We start from the raw sequence: 18,741 nt of genomic DNA, 5'->3' as shown, positions 1-18,741 counted from the left end.
TAATGAACTTCTCTGCCTGTCCTCAACCTGCCTATTGCCAACCCTTGGTATTTTAATAAATGTCAGAGACTCGAACCATCTGCCTCCTGTGTCTGCATCTGGGTCTCGCCCTGTGTCGTTATAGTAGATCCAGCTATATGAATGGAAAAAATGAGCACCATTTAATTTCCAAACATTTTTACATTCATTTGTACAATTACCATCTTGTTTAGATGTCAAATAACACACTCCACACAATACATTTTCATATATAACTTTATTGAATATATTTGTTTTATTTTGTATTTATTTTTCAGGCTTAGAATGTTGTATTGCTTACCCATCACAAATGTCCTTAGTTTGATGAATGTGTATTAGAGTAGAAATATCATTTATTAAGAAGAGATTGTTGTCTTCTTCAATCACAGGATCACAGGATCTCAGCCCCCTAACCCGAAGGTAGGATCTTGAAAGCAGTGGTTCTCAACTGGTTTTTCCTCGGGACCCAAATTAAACCAGGTTGTCTCAGTCGTGACCCAGTATTTGCATTGCAAAATAAAATATGTGAAAATGCAATCTGGAAAACTATTTTTGAATTCCATATTGATTGTAATTGTAGCAATTATACATCAAAGGAAATTTGTCAAATTTGCCCATATTCTTGATGAAGAATGTTAATAAACTCGCTGGTTTGAGTCCAAAAAATCAACCAAATTCGCTGATTAGCACTGCTAGCTCTATATTGAAAATACTATGATTGAAGAAAAATTGTTCAGAGATTAAATTAGTTCATCACTTTCTACCTGGTTTTTAGTCGTTTAAGTAAATGTTTTAATTATTTTATTTTATACTCAGACACGAGAATAAAAACAACAGCAATGTGATAATATTCAAGAAGTTACAATGGGTATACCCATTCAAAACCTCCCGTGACCCAAATTTGGGTCGCGATCCACGAGTTGAGAATCACTGCTTTAAAGAAAAACATTAAGAATACAGTATATACCATCACTAAAATAAAGCCTATAATCTAATACACTTGTCATGAAGAATAAAAAACACAGACTAGGCTATGTTGGTTATACCTGTATTAACAAACAAAAATAATAGCCTTAAAAATGTGATGATAACAATAATTATAACAATAATAATAGTAACAATATTATTATTAATAATAATCCAATAAAATATATTTAAAATAAAATACAAATACAATATTACACTCATAATTTGCGCACATGCTTCCCGCATGACGACATCAGATTTAATGTGATGGAGCTAGAAATCAATGAAAACTTTAAAGAAATACAAAAATACAAAAATCATAGTTCAAAATGTACAAATTTACCCTTCATTTACGATTACGAGAATAAAACAACAGCAATGTGATAATATTCAAGAAGTTACCATCTTTACAGTCTTGTAAATTGGCTATGATAATCAAGCACTCAGAATGATAAGACAAACCAAAGTTTACAACTATAGACATATTGTGCATTTCAAAATGAATATATACTCAATAATGTTGTTAATAATACATTTGATATTCTCGTCAGTGGAATAGATATATTCATAGTAGTCAAAAACAGACTGAGATGGCCCTGCACCTCCATGGCTCTTGCTCCTATCTCCAAGGCTCACACTGGCGTGGTTCTCCTGTTCAGCGTGTCCGAGTCAGTGTCCCTGTTCCGTTTTCCCCCCAGGCGGTCCAGGGTGCCCATGCCCCTCTCTCTCTCCATGGTGCCAGTGGACAGAGGTGGCTGCTGGGGGGTAGGACCGGAGGACGACAAGGTATTCAGGGGCGCAATGGCAGTGCCGCCGACTGCGGCATTCTGACCCGCCGCAGAGAGGTTGGACTTGGAGAGAGAAGGCAGTGTACCGCTCATCATCCCTCCCACTTCCTCATTGGGGAAGTAGCTGTGCAGCTGGTAGAGGGAGGCCCGGTCCACCGTGCCATAGAGGGGGGGCCCGCCGCCACCAAGACTCCCCATCTTGGAGTCCCGGGTCAGGGTATACATGGAGATATCGCCCCCTACTCCTCCACCAGCATGGTGCGGGTTGGGCAGGGTGGCCACAGAGAAAGGCGGGGCAGACGGCGGTAATGCAAAACTCTTGGAGTCTGTGGGTGAGGTGTCACGGGGGGAGCGTGGCGGGTCGGTAGAGTGCGAGCTGGAGCGAGAGCGCCGGCGGAAGCGGTAGCTGGGCAAGCGGAGCATGGCGTGCGTGGTGCTCTTGAAGAGTTCGGTGCGTGAGCGGCAGCGCAGCTCCTTGTTCTTCTCAATGTAAATGTTGACGGCCAGGACGCCCACCATCTCAGCCAGGATGAAGGAGAGGCCTCCAAAGTAGAAGGACCAGCCGTACGAGTAATGCCACTTCTTGTCCTCGTCCTTTTTGGGCGAGATGTCGCTTAGCGCCGCAGAGATGTACACGATCACACCGATGATGTTGCTCAGGCCTGGGGGACAGACAGAGGTGAGACGTGTAAAAAAAGTGAGATATAGACTGGAATATGTACTGAACAAAATATACGCACATGTAAATTCTTGGTTCCATGTTTCATGAGATGAAATAAAAGATCCCAGAAATGTTTCGTACGTACAAAAAGCTTATTTCTCTCAAATTTTGACCACAAATTTGTTCACATCCTTTTTATTGAGCATTTCTCCTTTGCCAAGATAATCCATTCACCTGACAGGTGTGGCATATCAAGAAGCTGATTAAACAGAATGATCATTGCACAGGTGCACCACTCTAAAATGTGCAGTTTTGCCACACAACATAATGCCACAGAGTTTTGAGGGAGAGTGCAATTGGCATGCTGACTGCAGGAATGTCCACCAGAGCTGTTGCCAGAGAATTGAATGTTCATTTCTCTACCATAAGCCGCCTCCAACGTCGTTTTAGAGAATTTGTCAGTACGTCCAACCGCCCTCACAACCACAGACCACATGTAACCACACCAGCCCAGCCAGGACCACCACATCCGGCTTCTTCACCTGTGGGATCGTCTGAGAGTATTTATGTTTCTAATAAAACCCTTCTGTGGGGAAAAACTCATTCTGATTGGCTGGGCCTGGCTCCCCAGTGGGTGGGCTTGACTCCCAAGTGGGTGGCCCTATGCCCTCCCAGGCCCACCCAAATCTGCATGCCTGCCCAGTCATGTGAAATCCATAGATTAGGACCTAATAAATGTAGTTCAATTGACTGATTTCCTTATATGAACTGGAACCTCAGTAAAATCTTTTAAATTGTTCCATGCTGTGTTTACATTTTTGTTCAGTATAATATGCCATTGATTTTTCTCTGAGCTTTTCCATAGGGGGGTGGGGGAATGGCTCTAAACGAACCATCTCAACTTGATTACTTCTCTTGTGTTATGTCTCATTGACCCATATCTCCACTTAGGAGGTAATATATGGCATATTACTAAATAAACAATCTTTATTAGTTCTGTTGTGTCGTGCGTCATTGACCTGTCTCCACTCAAGGGATGATATACTGTATGTGGCGGCAGGTAGCCTAGTGGTTAGAGCGTTGGGAATAACCGAAAGGTTGCTGGATCGAATCCTCGAGCTGACAAGGTAAAAATCTGTCGTTCTGTCCCTAAACAAGACAGTTAACCCACTGTTCCCCGGTAAGCCGTCATTGTAAATAAGAATTTGTTCTTAACTGACTTGCGTAGTTAAATAAAAAATTACATGTGGGAAATCTAAGCCGCAACCAACATCATTAACATGAAACGAGTTATGGGGAGGGAAAAACAACACAAAGGTGAATATCATGGATGGATGAAATGATCTGGATAATTATATTAGCCTTAACAATAACCCTCTTTTTCGAGTTCAGTGACCATTGAGAACATTCCATCTTACCAAGAGGAAAAAGGAGTATGAGACACCATTGAGCATGATTTGAACTCCAGGACTAGGCTTCATCTGTGTCCAGGAAACCAGCCCCATGTGTACTGAATAATAGAGAAACTGTCAAGAACAAGACTCCAGCGCCTTACCAGCAGCCACAAACAGGATGCCTCCTCCTAGGATGATGTTCCTCTTGCTCTTGTAGAAGCTGCTGGATGCAACACACATCGCTCCCATCAGAAGCAGTATAGCACTCAGGATGGGGAAGATACTGGAGGCTCGGACAACACCTGCAGACGGAGGGTGGTGAAATGTTCCTTAGTTGCTGATCTAAGGTCAGTTTACTGTTGACAGTGGTTAATGGTTATAGTTGTGATTTGGGGAGGGTAATTTGAGCCTAGATCTATGCCTATGGGTATCTTCTACCTGGAACTTTGCTAAGATAGGACTTCCTATCCTCTGATAATATTGGAAGCCACTCCAACCTTATTGTGTCATAACCTGCTGAGCTTAGCAAATGCATATATTAAAGATGAACGATTAAAGATAAAGTTGTGAAGATGACTTGCAGGGGTAGGAACCGAAATGATTTCCCACTCGTTCCGTTCTGAACAGAACCATTAATTGTTTAGTTCCGTTCCACTGTTCCGACCAGCAAAATAAAGTTCTGGACCGGTTTGAGCCTCCTAAAAAGTACCGGTTTATATTATTCCTTTCTGTTCCATTTTAAACCTCTAAAATAGTCCCCCAAAAAAACCCATTTAGCTGTAGATTAAATTACTTCACCAACCAGTGCAGATAGAGCAGCTAAACGAGCAGGTAAACGATTTAATCTGTATATGAAAGTCACAAAGGGCTAATTATATTTTGCCGTAACAGCATGGTTTAATCATAATGAAAGACAAACACAGACACACTGTGCTGCCAGTCACAGTGTAAGGCGCCAGACGCAACTGAAATGTTGCAGGTGAGGACAACGCAAGAGAGGATGGAGGGAGCTTGCCTTGAAGCGCTGAGCATCTTGTTATGATGCTTTATCTGAATTACGCCCACAGAGCTATACCTACGGAGGAGCAGCTCTACGGAGGAACTTGAATGTTTTTGAACTTCTGAGTTGGTTTAATGTTGGACCGGAGCAAACGTACCTAGCTAACAAGCTTGTGTGTGCAGAGCAGCACTAGAATTAAAAACACGTCTTACCTTTCTGTACTTAATAAATCCAATGTGACAACTATAGTATGTCTCCCCAATTTCTGAATCATGCTTGTAACGTCATCAGGTGGCTACAGTAACCTATGCAGGTAGCCTACACACACACACACACACACGCACACCCACTGGTAAAGATTTCCAGCTGCCAGGCAGACGCTGGAATACGTTTCTGAGTGACATAGGGGCTTTGTTGTGGACTGGGGAAAAACAATGTCCGGAATGTAAAAGAATGTTATTAACCGGTTCCCATGCTTCTGGAACAGTACAGATCACGGCTTCCGTTACTCAAATAATTGTGTTATTTTCCAGTTTTTGATTCTGTTCCCTGAACTGGTTCCAACCCTTGCTTTCAGGCTGCGTATGTGACATTGTCACCATCTGGGGTAGAGTAACATGCCAAACTAAGCATTTATTTTGTAACACCTTTCATAAATGACTAAATGTATCCTACATTCTTATTCCAACCGATGTTCTGGTTTGATTGGAATATCCTATTCCTTTGTCATAATTCCCTCTGGCAAATGAGAGATACTGAATGAGTTAGCTAACTCATAACCTTGTACGTTGGCATTCACTAATTCTGTTTCCCGAGGATTTCTTTACAATTCGACATCACATCTTTCTAGTGACATCCTCCCACTGCCCACGTCCCCTCACTCACGCAGGAGATACTCTGCTGTATTCCACGTCCCCTCACTCACGCAGGAGATACTCTGCTGTATTCCACGTCCCCTCACTCACGCAGGAGATACTCTGCTGTATCCCATGTCCCCTCACTCACGCAGGAGATACTCTGCTGCATCCCACGTCCCCTCACTCACGCAGGAGATACTCTGCTGCATCCCACGTCCCCTTACTCACGCAGGAGATACTCTGCTGCATCCTGATCATAGTCTGCATCGTCCGGGAAATGATTGATCTGAGAACACACTCCTCTCTTCAGCCCTGAGAGAGAGAGAGAGAGAGAGAGAGAGAGAGAGAGAGAGAGAGAGAGAGAGAGAGAGAGAGAGAGAGAGAGAGAGAGAGAGAGATGGACAGAGAGTGAGAGAGATGGACAGAGAGGGAGATGGACAGAGAGAGAAAACAGAGATGGACAGAGAGAAATACAGAAATATGGGAGAGAGATGGGTATTAGAGCATATTAGAGATAGAAACAGGACAGGACAGATATCTGGGGCTTGGTGTATGGACATATTAAGTATTCATTTGAATCCCTTTTCAAGTCGATTATGACAGTCAAATGAACCACAAACAACTCTTTGTACTCTGAAGAAAGCAACAGACTTCATCAATAATTAAGGAGCTGTAATCAGTATGTTGAGCATCTGCCACAAATATTATATAAAATGGCTGTTGTTGTCCTCTTTTGCTGTCTATCACTTACTGTAGGTAGCAAATGGAGAACCACTCCATCAGACTATCACTAATGACTCATCACTCATAGTTCTGACTCGTTTCAGGAAACTAGGCGTATGTCGCGCGTCACTATTTCACAGGAGAGAAACATTTTTTTTGATCAAAATGCATTTTTGGCCAGAAATTCCTTCTGGAACATGTGAAGTTTCATGTGCCTTAATATCAAATGTGTATACCATCTGTAAATATGAATAAAATTGTTAATTTACGAGCCTAGTTGGTTTAGCCACAGAAAAAGTGAGCAACCTTCCCGCTAGCCATGATTGGCTGAGATAATGAATGGCTTGACACGCCGAGAGATGAGTTTGGGTTGGTCTGCCATGTAGCACGCTTCTATCTATTTAAGCTGGTCAGTATGTGTAGGTAATTCTGTTTAACGTGGTTTTAAAAAAATATATATATTGCGTAGTAGAACTGCGTAAGTGTTGCTCTCCACTTTCTCAAGGACCGAGTTTTGAAATCAGTGGAATGCATGGTGGAATTAGAGTATGATACAGTAGCAAAGGAGATGCAGAAAACACCTGTCTCCGGATTACATCTTCAAACTAGGGCAACCATGGCATCCGTGACAGAGAGGGAGAAGCGTCCATCCATGTATACGGGTAAGAGAGTCTTTTTCTGATATTACACGTTTCAAATTGAGTCAGAAAGTCATTTTCATTTCAAGTTAAGGTGTACTGTTAGCTAGCTAGATAACATTAGCTGTCTGGCTCACTAGCTAACGTTACATGTATGATCTGTGTAGTAATATTATTTGTATCTCAGAGCCATTTGCATTGCTAGTTATAGCCTAATGTTAGCTAGCTAACATTGAACTGGTTGGTTAGCTACCTACAGATTCATGCAGGGTAGTAAAGTCATGAGTTGGGATTATGGTTCATTGTTTAGCTAGCTAGCTATATGTCTAAACAAAAGACTCCACTATGCAAGTAACTATTTCAACAGAATGTTCATGATGTCACTGCGACAACTGTTGATAGACGTAGCTGATAAATTCACTCTGGCTATCTACTCCGATTTCAGAGCACTCTCGTCTGAGCTACCAATGCTCTGGATAACATGAAAACAGCCTAACCAGCTCTGCTAGGGTGAGTAAAATGGTCAGAGTGAGGTGTTCTCTCATTTGTGTCTGGAAGTAGCTAGCAAGCTAGCCAACGTTAGCCATTTAGCTTGGGTGCCCGGCGGCTGTTGTTGGACAGAACGCTCGGATCAACCCTTAAAGAGATGGGTGGGGCTGAAGCTTAAGAGGGTGTGAACCATGCTGAATCGGTGTAGACAAAGAAGAGCTCTTCAATAAGTGTACCAAAACATTCAAAGGCCATTTTCTCAAAAGTGAGGTTACAAGTTTATCAACTTTCAAAGCAGAATTACATTCCCATTGTTCCTCAACTGTAGTGTATGATAAACTATTTCCTAGCTCTGAGTCTCTACTTGTATCCAAGGTAAAAGAAAAAAACACACCATTTCAAATTTGCTACATAAGACTGAATCGAACCGGTCGGTCACAATTGTCCTCTTTGGCATTCGCTGGTCTCGCGTAGCCAAACCTTCAAAATCAAGTCATTGTCACGCATGGTTCTCAACAAGACTAGTTTCTCGCAGATGACAATAGGGGAAAAATGCTAATGTTTGATCATGTTAGATAAGCAGCTCTTGAAATGTGCCTTTTTTTCTCCTGACTGTCTGCCACTGCCCATTGAATGTCCTCTAAATGTACTCCAGGTCGCACTGTGTCGAACCGTGTCTTTCATGGTTGAGCTGCTCACCGGCTGCACAACACACACACTCTTGTACACACACCTGCACACGCACGTATGTGCACATAAATGCGCGTGCACACACAAATGGGGAAATATGTAAACACACTGAGCCAAACACAGTGATCCACCCACACACCCACCCACCCACCCACCCACACACACACACACACACACACACACACACACACACACACACACACACACACACACACACACACACACACACACACACACACACACACACACACACACACACACACACTGAGGCATTCATCTGACCCCACCAAAACCCTGGAAATACACTGATCCCCCATCACCCCTCCCCCTCCCCACACACATCTAGACCTCCCCTTACCCTCCAGACAGCAGATCCTCCAGAGGCCAGAGTGGGTGAGGGCACCAGGGTCTTTCTTGTCCTTGCTGTTGGGGTCGTCCTGGGAGGAGTTGGCCGTGCTGTTGCAGATGAAGGCCCGTGCGTACAGCCAGTAGTCCGTCCCGATGGCCACCGCCATCAGGGAAAAGGCTGCAAACGCCCCCAAAGTGGTGAGGACAACCTGGATCCCCTTCTCCCACCACACCATGACTGGGCCGGAGAGAGGGAGGAGAGAGAGGGATTGAGAAAGAGAAGAGCTGGTGAAATGGATAAGACGCCTGAAAAGCTACAAATCAAGAATATCCTCTTGAACGGTGTGGGTTTGTCTGTGTTTCAAAGGAAATAACCGATATACCGCAATTGACCTGTTATTGACCTGGATGTCCAAAACCTGGTGTGTCGATTTCAATTCAATAAGACTTAATTAATCCCAGAGGGACAATTAGAAAGGCATTGTCAGTGCTTTGTCTCTCTGATGACTTGTAATTGTTTTAATACAAAAGCCCTTTGAGAAGGGCAAAAAACAAAAACTTATGTATAACTGTCTAGTCTAGTTACAGAATAATTACTTGGGTAAATCATATTATTTCCTTTTGAATCCAGGCATCTGTTAAGCGCGTCTTTGGTTAAGTGTCAACATTAAGTGTGTGTGCGCGTGTGTGTGTGTGTTTGGTGAAGTGTGTTTCTAGTGAAATGTGTGTTACCTTGGGGCATGCCAATGCCTTTTGCCTCCATGTCTGCAGCTTGCTGTTCCTCGTCAGTGAAGAGTGCGCATTCAGAGTCCCCTCTGTCCAAGCCGCATCCATAGACAGCTCTTCCTCTCTCGTTTCCTCTCTTCCCTCCTCGTTCCCCTGTCTCTCTCTCTCTCTCTCTCTCTGCTCCCGTGTTCCTCCCCTTCTCACTACCTCCGTCTCTATGTGAACGTGGATCCACAACTCGAGGTTCCGTCCCTCTTCTCAGTAAGTGGCCATGGCATGCGTCTCAGCGTTGCTCCTGTGGGGTGAAGAATAAGAAGAAAAAAAGAAAGGATTTTAGAAATTAATGTGATGTGAGAGGGAAGCCAAGTAAAATGGTCTTTCTTAACCTTACAAAAAGATGAATCATTAATACAACTGGGTTTGTACATTATGCGATGACCAACCCGAAAGGAAAGAAGCTGATCTGTTTCCACATTCCACCTAGAGAGAGATAGAGAGGGATATATAAAGCAAGAGGGAACAGGAAAGAAGCGAGAGAGCGTGCTCTATTCCATTGCCATGGCAACAGCACATTCCAAAGTCTAGGACGGAACAGAACACGGCGAGTGAGAAGCGAGTGGGGGGGTGAGGGGCAGCTGAAACAGCTGAGGGGATTTTGCCGCGATTAAACCGAATATAAATACTGATGCTGAAGACCTCAATATAATATATATTTTTTAAAAGAGTGAGTCATTTCAAAGCCATGATAAAACATGTAGAACCCTAGTGTACTGTTCAATTAAGGAAGTAATCAAGCGCATTCAGGTGATGACAAGCACTTCAGGATCCTTATGTAGTTGAGCTAACATATGCTGTATGTGAGCATCTTTGGTACACATCATGGGCATTAATATGGAGTTGTTCCCCCATTTGCTGCTATAACAGCCTCCACTCTTCTGGGAAAGCTTTCCACTAGATGTTTGAGCATTACTGCGGGGACTTGATCCCATTCAGCAACAAGAGCATTAGTGAGGTCGGGCACTGATGTTGGGCGATTAGGCCTGGCTTGACGTTCCAATTCATCCCAAATATGTGTTCAATGGGGTTGAGGTCAAGGCTCTGTGCAGGCTAGTTAAGTTCTTCCACACCGATCTCTAAAAGACATTTCTGTATGGACCTCACTTTGTGCACGGGAGCATTGTCATGCTGAAACAGGAAGGGGTCTTCGCCAAACTGTTACCACAAAGTTGGAAGCACAGCATCGTCTAGAATGTTATTGTAAGCTGTAGCATTAAGATTTCCCTTCACTGGAACTAAGGGGCCTAGACCAAACCAGGAAAAACAGCCCAGACCATTATTCCTCCTCCACCAAACTTTACAGTGGCACTATGCATTCGGGCAGGTAGCGTTTTTTTGGCGTCCATCGAACTACCAGATGGTGAAGTGTGGTTCTTTACTCCAGAAAACGAGTTTCCACTGCGCTTTACACCACTCCAGCCGAAGCTTGGCATTGCGTATGGTAGTTTTAGGCTTGTGTGTGGTTGCTGGGCCATGGAAATTAATTTCATGAAGCTACCGGTGAATAGTTCTTGTGCTGACTTAGCTTCCAGAGGAAGTTTGGAACTCGGTAGTGAGTGTTGCAACTGAGGACAGACGATTTCTTCACGCTACCCTCTTCAGCACTCAGCGGCCCCATTCTGTGAGTTTGTGTGTTCTACCACTTCCCTTGTTGCCCCTAGATGTTTCCAATTCACAATAAGAACACTTACAATTGGCTGGGGACAGCTCTAGCATGGCAGAAACTTGACAAACGTACTTGTTGGAAAGTCACTGAGCTTTTCAGAACGGGCCATTCTACTGCCAATGTTTGTCTATGGAGATTGCATGGCTGTGTGTTCAATTTTATACACCTGTCAGCAATGGTGTGGCTGAAATAGCCGTATCCATTCATTACAAGAGGTGTCCACATACTTTTTGTTTATCATAAGATGCGAACGTACATACAGAATGATTCATGAGCAGCAAATACAGTTCTGTTTACAGTAATTACCTAAAATGCTACTTTTTTCTATATTAAATGATGTAATGGAGGCATCATTCATCAAATGATGCAGTGTACTGCAGTAGGAACCTTGTAATGATAATACACTGCTCAAAAAAATAAAGGGAACACTTAAACAACACAATGTAACTCCAAGTCAATCACACTTCTGTGAAATCAAACTGTCCACTTAGGAAGCAACACTGATTGACAATACATTTCACATGCTGTTGTGCAAATGGAATAGACAACAGGTGGAAATTATAGGCAATTAGCAAGACAGCCCCAATAAAGGAGTGGTTCTGCAGGTGGGGACCACAGACCACTTCTCAGTTCCTATGCTTCCTGGCTGATGTTTTGGTCACTTTTGAATGCTGGCGGTGCTTTCACTCTAGTGGTAGCATGAGACGGAGTCTACAACCCACACAAGTGGCTCAGGTAGTGCAGCTCATCCAGGATGGCACATCAATGCGAGCTGTGGCAAGAAGGTTTGCTGTGTCTGTCAGCGTAGTGTCCAGAGCATGGAGGCGCTACCAGGAGACAGGCCAGTACATCAGGAGACGTGGAGGAGGCCGTAGGAGGGCAACAACCCAGCAGCAGGACCGCTACCTCCGCCTTTGTGCTAGGAGGAGCAGGAGGAGCACTGCCAGAGCCCTGCAAAATGACCTCCAGCAGGCCACAAATGTGCATGTGTCTGCTCAAACGGTCAGAAACAGACTCCATGAGGGTGGTATGAGGGCCCGACGTCCACATGTGGGGGTTGTGCTTACAGCCCAACACCGTGCAGGACGTTTGGCATTTGCCAGAGAACACCAAGATTGGCAAATTCGCCACTGGCGCCCTGTGCTCTTCACAGATGAAAGCAGGTTCACACTGAGCACATGTGACAGAGTCTGGAGACGCCGTGGAGAACGTTCTGCTGCCTGCAACATCCTCCAGCATGACTGGTTTGGCGGTGGGTCAGTCATGGTGTGGGGTGGCATTTCTTTGGGGGGCCGCACAGCCCTCCATGTGCTCGCCAGAGGTAGCCTGACTGCCATTAGGTACCGAGATGAGATCCTCAGACCCCTTGTGAGACCATATGCTGGTGCGGTTGGCCCTGGGTTCCTCCTAATGCAAGACAATGCTAGACCTCATGTGGCTGGAGTGTGTCAGCAGTTCCTGCAAACATCATGTCTCGTTCCATCCACCAACGACACGTTGCACCACAGACTGTCCAGGAGTTGGCGGATGCTTTAGTCCAGGTCTGGGAGGAGATCCCTCAGGAGACCATCCGCCACCTCATCAGGAGCATGCCCAGGCGTTGTAGGGAGGTCATACAGGCACGTGGAGGCCACACACACTACTGAGCCTCATTTTGACTTGTTTTAAGGACATTACATCAAAGTTGGATCAGCCTGTAGTGTGGTTTTCCACTTTAATTTTGAGTGTGACTCCAAATCCAGACCTCCATGGGTTGATAAATTGGATTTCCATTGATTATTTTTGTGTGATTTTGTTGTCAGCACATTCAACTATGTAAAGAAAAAAGTATTTAATAAGATTATTTCATTCAGATCTAGGATGTGTTATTTTAGTGTTCCCTTTATTTTTTTGAGCAGTGTATAACAGCCCAAAAGTTAGGTGATAGTCATCAGACAGTGGTTTATGACTCACAATTTCTACCCCAGTTTCAAGAAGCAAAGTTAGTTCAATCCATACCTGAATCTACTGCAACAGGTTTAAATTCTACACAAAAATGACTTTCCTCCATATCAAAACCATTAGAAGGTTTTTGTTTCTATAGTTGTTTCTGTACGTACTGTTTAGAAAGCAAGTAACCTAGATGGACAGATATGGAGTTTTGCCATTGGCAACACATCAACACAGAATGATGATAAAGGAAAATATCGAGTTCACCGACAAACCAGAACCACATACTGAAATGCATGAATGTACAGCTTTGGGGTACATGTGGCATTAAATGATGGGTGATTGGGGAGATTCTGTAAGACTACAACAATGCAGAGTGAACAAAAAGTATGGGCTAAACAACAAGAGGATAACCTCGATATTACTTGCACTTCTCCACATTGTGCACACAGAGACACACGTACATTCAGAAGCACACACAGAGATACACACTTTCCTTATCTTCGGTCTGAATCCTGACATGTCCCCTGATTTGCACACTGTATGTAAAGTGTATTGTCAGTAAAGAAGAACTGTGCGGCAAAAGTTGAGGAGAGGCAAGTAGCTCGGGAATACTTACTGTGTATGCGCGTGTGTGCATGAGTGCGTATTTGCGTGTGTGCATGAAATCATAAAGCAGAACCATTGCATTGATAAGGCTATCGCTATCTGCAAAAGTAAATGCACCACATCCTGTCTAAGCAAACTGCCTTCATGGTCATTAACCAATTGCTGCTGAAGGGGTAAGAAAATGTGTTGTATACTGAAGCATCATAGAAAGCGGAAGCAAAACCATTGCATTTATTAGCTGATGAATGTACATGGACATAGATAACCTACAAGTGGAGGTCTGTCTAAACGTAGCGCTTCCTCTGTCTTCTAGGCTAAGATCAATTCCATCTGTTTATTAACATCTACCACTTGTGAGACCAGCAGCGCGAGAGAGAGAGAGGCATGCCAGGTTAAGAAACCTGACCAAATCTGATTTTAAAAAATCTGATTTAAAATTAGATGTTGAATTATTAACAGCTTTTTAGTAGTCTCTTTTCAGCCTGAACACAGTTGATGTACGCTAGGAATATTTGCATACTTTGCTGAGGTAAATAGTCTCAAGGCTATTGATTTGGGCATAGCTGGAATTGTACCGAGTAGCCTACATTTCTGTGTAAACATGAAATAAATAACTCTTATTTCAATGCAATATTGTTTAAAAAAAAACATGTAGGATAATTACAGTATGTGCATTTCGATATGTAGGCTAATATTGTGAAAACGAATACTAGGCTAATTATGTACCTGGACTTGCTCTGCAGATTTAACACGCACATCCCTCTTTTTATCATGCAAATATAAAATAACTTTCGGGAAGCATATCATATATATATTGTATACAATCTTTATTCTGCTTAATGTCTTACCTGTAATTGTTGAACTTCTGCAGTGGTGACGGTGGACGGACTCTATATGCGAGGCATGGACAAGAGACGTGACAATGAATGGTAAATATTGCGAGGATGAACGTCGGGGGATGTGGTGGGAGTTTGGGGGGGGCTGGGGGGGTGCAGTGAGTGAAAAATGTGTTTTTGAATAAAGGTCAAATCAGATGTTTAATTCCTTAACCTAATGTTAGCCATTATAATAAACATTATTGCATAAATGAATAGGCTATGATTTAAAAAAAAATTCTTATTGGCTAATTTATCAAGGTTTATTAGAGAGGGGGGTTATAAGCCTATGAACGTAATGCCAGTCTCAAATGGATTTATTAGGCCTACATGAAGCATCTTATGATGGTATAAATGTCAGCCATTTTGGTCCTGGAGTTGTTACACCATGCCTTGCAGTGCTGTGATAAAATACTGTGTCAAATAATGAATTTGAAGAATTTATCTGCACTGTATGCCGATGTTTGTTAGCTAGCCTGACAGTTTGAAAGACATAACTTTTTCTAATTAACTGCCAATATGCCAACATTCCATTAAAACAATACAGTCAATCCACAGCCATACACTGGATGAAATCAGTTGATGGTAGGACTTAGACAAGTTTTAACTGCAACAAGTATTATATTGTATTATATAATAGCACTCACAGTTTTACAAGATAATCGAAATTGAGACATTTATGGTCTGTTTGCATATATGTTACAGGCTATTTATATAGAAAATTGGTTTTAAAAAACCTGTATAAACTGTATCTATAATTATATGAGAATATTGTAGGTTGACAATCATTCTATTACACAATATCTGATCTATCACATGCCTTACTTTGATGTTCCTGCATAAGTAAATTTCGGATTATGCCTCTACTGCCATTCATTCCAATTAGAACAATGGCTGCCATTTTCACCCCATTCTGGCCCCTCTAGTAATTTAATAGGATCTCTATGTATCCACCTCATTTTCGAACATTGCTATGGGCAAAGCCAAACAACGGAAGTGATGGATTCGACTTCTGCTTTACTTCCCTACTGCAGCGCTGGTGGCAAACTTGCCAGAGTAAATCATTTGAAAGAGTCAATTTATAGAGTATACAAGTCAAATAAACAATTATAAATGTGACTGTACAAGCGTAATTTTCTATGTATTTCATTCAAGTTCGCTAACGCTAACGTTAGCTAGACTTACTAGTAGGCTAGTTCTGTTGTGATAATAACGTTAGTTGTGTTGTGTCAGAGTTAAGGCCTGAGCCATCCACCAAGTCAATAACTATAACGATAACTCTAATGATAAACTATAGGCTACATAACTATAAAACGTTGGTGAGCATCCACACGTGGAGGAAAGTTTCTGATGTATCGTTCTACAGTCCTACACCCAGTGGTGGTTCTAGACCATTTCAACTGGGGGGGGGGGGGGGGCCAAGCTGGGGCCAGTTGTACTGTTAGAGGGGCCAGTTACATTAGACGTTATTGTTGTCATATCGTTTTCTTCACTGCATTGCAGGCATTAGCAGGCAAAAGACCATGTTCCGCGTTGCCACTGTCTAATAACGGATGTAAAAAAAGAACGATAGCAAAAATACGTTATGTAAAAATTATTTCATACTCCACATTTAGGGGGGCCACAAGGCACATTCAGTGCTTTCAGGGTGTATTCATTGTCATAGTGACAACTGCAAATAATACTTAAATGTACATGTAGGCCTAATGACAATATAGTAACTCGTATTTAAATGTAGCAATTCAACAACAAATGCCCATTAGCCAGCGCATCTTTTACAGCATGTATTTGCCTCGTTGCTCAAGTGGTTTGCAAGTGATTTCTAACATGCAGGCCTAATGTAGGCCTGTTATACATTCAGCAAATAGCAAGAGCAAGCCTTCTTCGTTCCCCGAATAGGCTATTAGGCCCAATATTAAAACATATTTTAATAAATGTCCTATATCTTTTGTAGCCTATAGCTTTTCCTGGGATTTCACGAGAAGAGGAATTGCCTATTGTGGAGAGGCTTGCGTAGTCTATAGCCTGTTGCGCACGGTAGCAGCTGGAAGAGAGAGGCTAATGATGTGACCCCGAAGTAAAAAGCGAAATATTAGCTATATATTAGGCTATTTATTAGTTAAATATTAGGACTATAGGCTAAATATTTACCTGGCAAAGTGCAAGAAAAATAAATGAACAGATTATGAAATGAAGTTCCTCCAGGCTGCACTCTGTGGTCCCTGGGCACGCAAAGCTCCACTATTGATTAGGCCTAAGTTTTTAGACAATTATTATCAAGTGAATACACAATTATTGTTCATAGGCTGTAAACTGCAGTGATATATTGGGTAATTTTAATAACCACGCACACATCCTGTTTTGTTTCATGATGAAAAACTGCATAGGCCAACAGTCTAGGCCTCATTATGCAGCTGTTTGGATCGGTTTGGGTCTATTCTCTTTAGTTTAGAAGGTCCAGAAAGGTACATTAGCAGGCCACTCATGGTGAAGGTGTAAGGGGTGCGTACTGGCGGCAGAGAAGTCAGATGCAGGAGAGCAAAAAACTGTTTTTACAACGGCGCAGTTTAATAATAAAACCACTGGAAACAGAACAATCAATCAATGGGTACAAAAACAGTCGCACACCAGACATAACGTGCACAAGCACATACAAAAAACTATTCCGGACAAGGACATGTGGGGAACAGAGGGTTAAATACACAACATGTAATGATGGAATTGAAACCAGGTGTGTGGGAAGACAAGACAAAACAAATGGAAAATGAAAAGTAGATCGATGATGGGTAGAAGACCGGCGACGCCGACCGCCGAACCCCGCCCGAACATGGAGAGGTACCGACCTCGGCGGAAGTCGTGACAGAGGTTCTATTTTGTCAGGATGTAACCCGGTGTTAAGATAGGCCTACTATCGGAACATATGGGTTTCTTCTTTTCAACTCTCAGCCCGTTAATGCTGTAGCCTATTTTACATTCAGCAAGCAAGAACATCTCTCCTATAGGCTAATAGGCTAAAGAAATCAAAATAAGTGTCCAACAAGCTTTTTGTAGTGTGTCTTTTCCTGGAACTCCACACGATTTAAAAGGAATAACCATGGCAGCGCGGAGGCCAGGAGCATAATTGCACTACAGAACAATGAAGACAGACAGGCTGGAGATGTAACATATAGCCTATGTTAGAAGCGTATGCATATTAGCCCATTATTCATGAACTCAATGTTAGGCTTCATACCGCAGTGAATATATCCAGTCAATTTACAAAGAGAAAGAAATTAAGTTGATCATAGTTAGCCTAGCCAAAACTATGTGCGCTCCCGAGGCTGCGCTGAGTGCGCAGTCTCCTATTCCCCGAGAATGCAGTTCAAAAAGCTACCCTATTGTTTACGTTTTTGAGGGACAATAAATGTATCCTAGCTAGGCTACAACAACACAACATAATGAAGAATCTTATTGTTTTCATGTGAGTACAAAACTCTAGGCTGTAAACTGCAGTGCCTATGTTGTTTGAATAACCGCTCAAAAGCCTGGCGTTTTGAATGCATGTTCATTTCGAAATAACTGCATCTAGCCTGCCTGATTGGGCAACCATTTGCATCAGCAGTGGAGTACAGTACTCAAGTAAAAATAAGTACTAATTTAAGTCATTTTTGGGGGTTATCTGTACTTTACTTTACTATTTATATTTTTGACAACTTTTACTTTAATTTCACTACATTCCTAAAGAAAATAATGTACATTTTACTCTATACATTTCCCTTGACACCCAAAAGTACTCATTACATTTTGAATTCTTAGCAGGACAGGAAATTGGTCTAATTCACACACTTATCAACAGAACAAATGGTCATCCCTACTGCCTCTGATCTGGCAACTAACTAAACACAAATGCATAGTTTTGGGTGTGCCCCTGGCTATCCATACATTTTCAAAACAAGAAAATGGTGCCTTCTGCTTTGCTTTATTTAAGGAATTCGAAATGATTTATACTTTTACATTGACTTTTAATACTTAGGTATATTTAGAACCAAATACTTTTAGACTTTACTCAAGTAGTATTTTACTGGGTGACTTTCACTTTTACTTGAGTAATTTTTTATTAAGGCATCTATACTTTTACTCAAGTATGACAAAAACAGCTAATAGGCTACACATGCACCACCAAGTCAGAACAGTAGGCTAAGTGTTTAAAAAAAAAATATATATATTATTTTTTATGTCACCTTTGATTGCTGTCGCCTTATTCTTTGCAGAAGAACAGTGGGGAGGGGGAGTTCCTTATTTTAATTGCAGAAAAACGAGTATTGATA

The 18,741-nt window shown here is 42.4% G+C and overlaps 1 protein-coding gene across 3 annotated transcripts; it reads right to left on the bottom strand.

Moving 5' to 3' along the window:
- Positions 1-247: 247 nt before the first annotated feature.
- On the bottom strand, positions 248-14,494 carry LOC106588443 (voltage-dependent calcium channel gamma-4 subunit). Of its 3 annotated transcripts, none has more exons than XM_014177451.3 (6): positions 14,408-14,494; positions 9,305-9,593; positions 8,583-8,810; positions 5,913-5,996; positions 3,989-4,129; positions 248-2,434 (listed from the first exon to the last, which is right to left on the bottom strand). In XM_014177451.3, exons 2-6 carry the CDS (start codon positions 9,333-9,335, stop codon positions 1,617-1,619), a joined length of 1,302 nt encoding a protein of 433 aa, XP_014032926.1. In that variant the 5' UTR covers positions 9,336-9,593; positions 14,408-14,494; the 3' UTR covers positions 248-1,616. The 3 variants fall into 3 exon arrangements, with proteins under 3 accessions (XP_014032926.1, XP_014032925.1, XP_014032927.1); XM_014177450.3 differs by lacking the exon at positions 14,408-14,494 and adding an exon at positions 9,742-9,850; XM_014177452.3 differs by lacking the exon at positions 14,408-14,494 and adding an exon at positions 9,725-9,810.
- Between the last annotated feature and the right edge of the window lie 4,247 nt (positions 14,495-18,741).

This window comes from Salmo salar, chromosome 27 (assembly GCF_965601325.2).
Source record: "Salmo salar chromosome 27, fSalSal1, whole genome shotgun sequence".
NCBI lineage: Eukaryota > Metazoa > Chordata > Actinopteri > Salmoniformes > Salmonidae > Salmo > Salmo salar.
The sequence above is the reverse complement of the archived record's forward strand: the minus strand, read 5'-3'. Positions and strand labels throughout refer to the sequence as shown.

Bases quoted from the DNA above. Each gene is read 5' to 3' on its own strand.
- LOC106588443 (XM_014177451.3), bottom strand. From the start codon at position 9,335: ATGGAGGCAAAAGGCATTGGCATGCCCCAAG. The intron at 8,811-9,304 runs GTAACACACATT...TCTCCGGCCCAG, and splicing joins AGGCATTGGCATGCCCCAAG to TCATGGTGTGGTGGGAGAAG. The intron at 5,997-8,582 runs GTAAGGGGAGGT...TCTCTCTCTCAG, and splicing joins GAGGATCTGCTGTCTGGAGG to GGCTGAAGAGAGGAGTGTGT.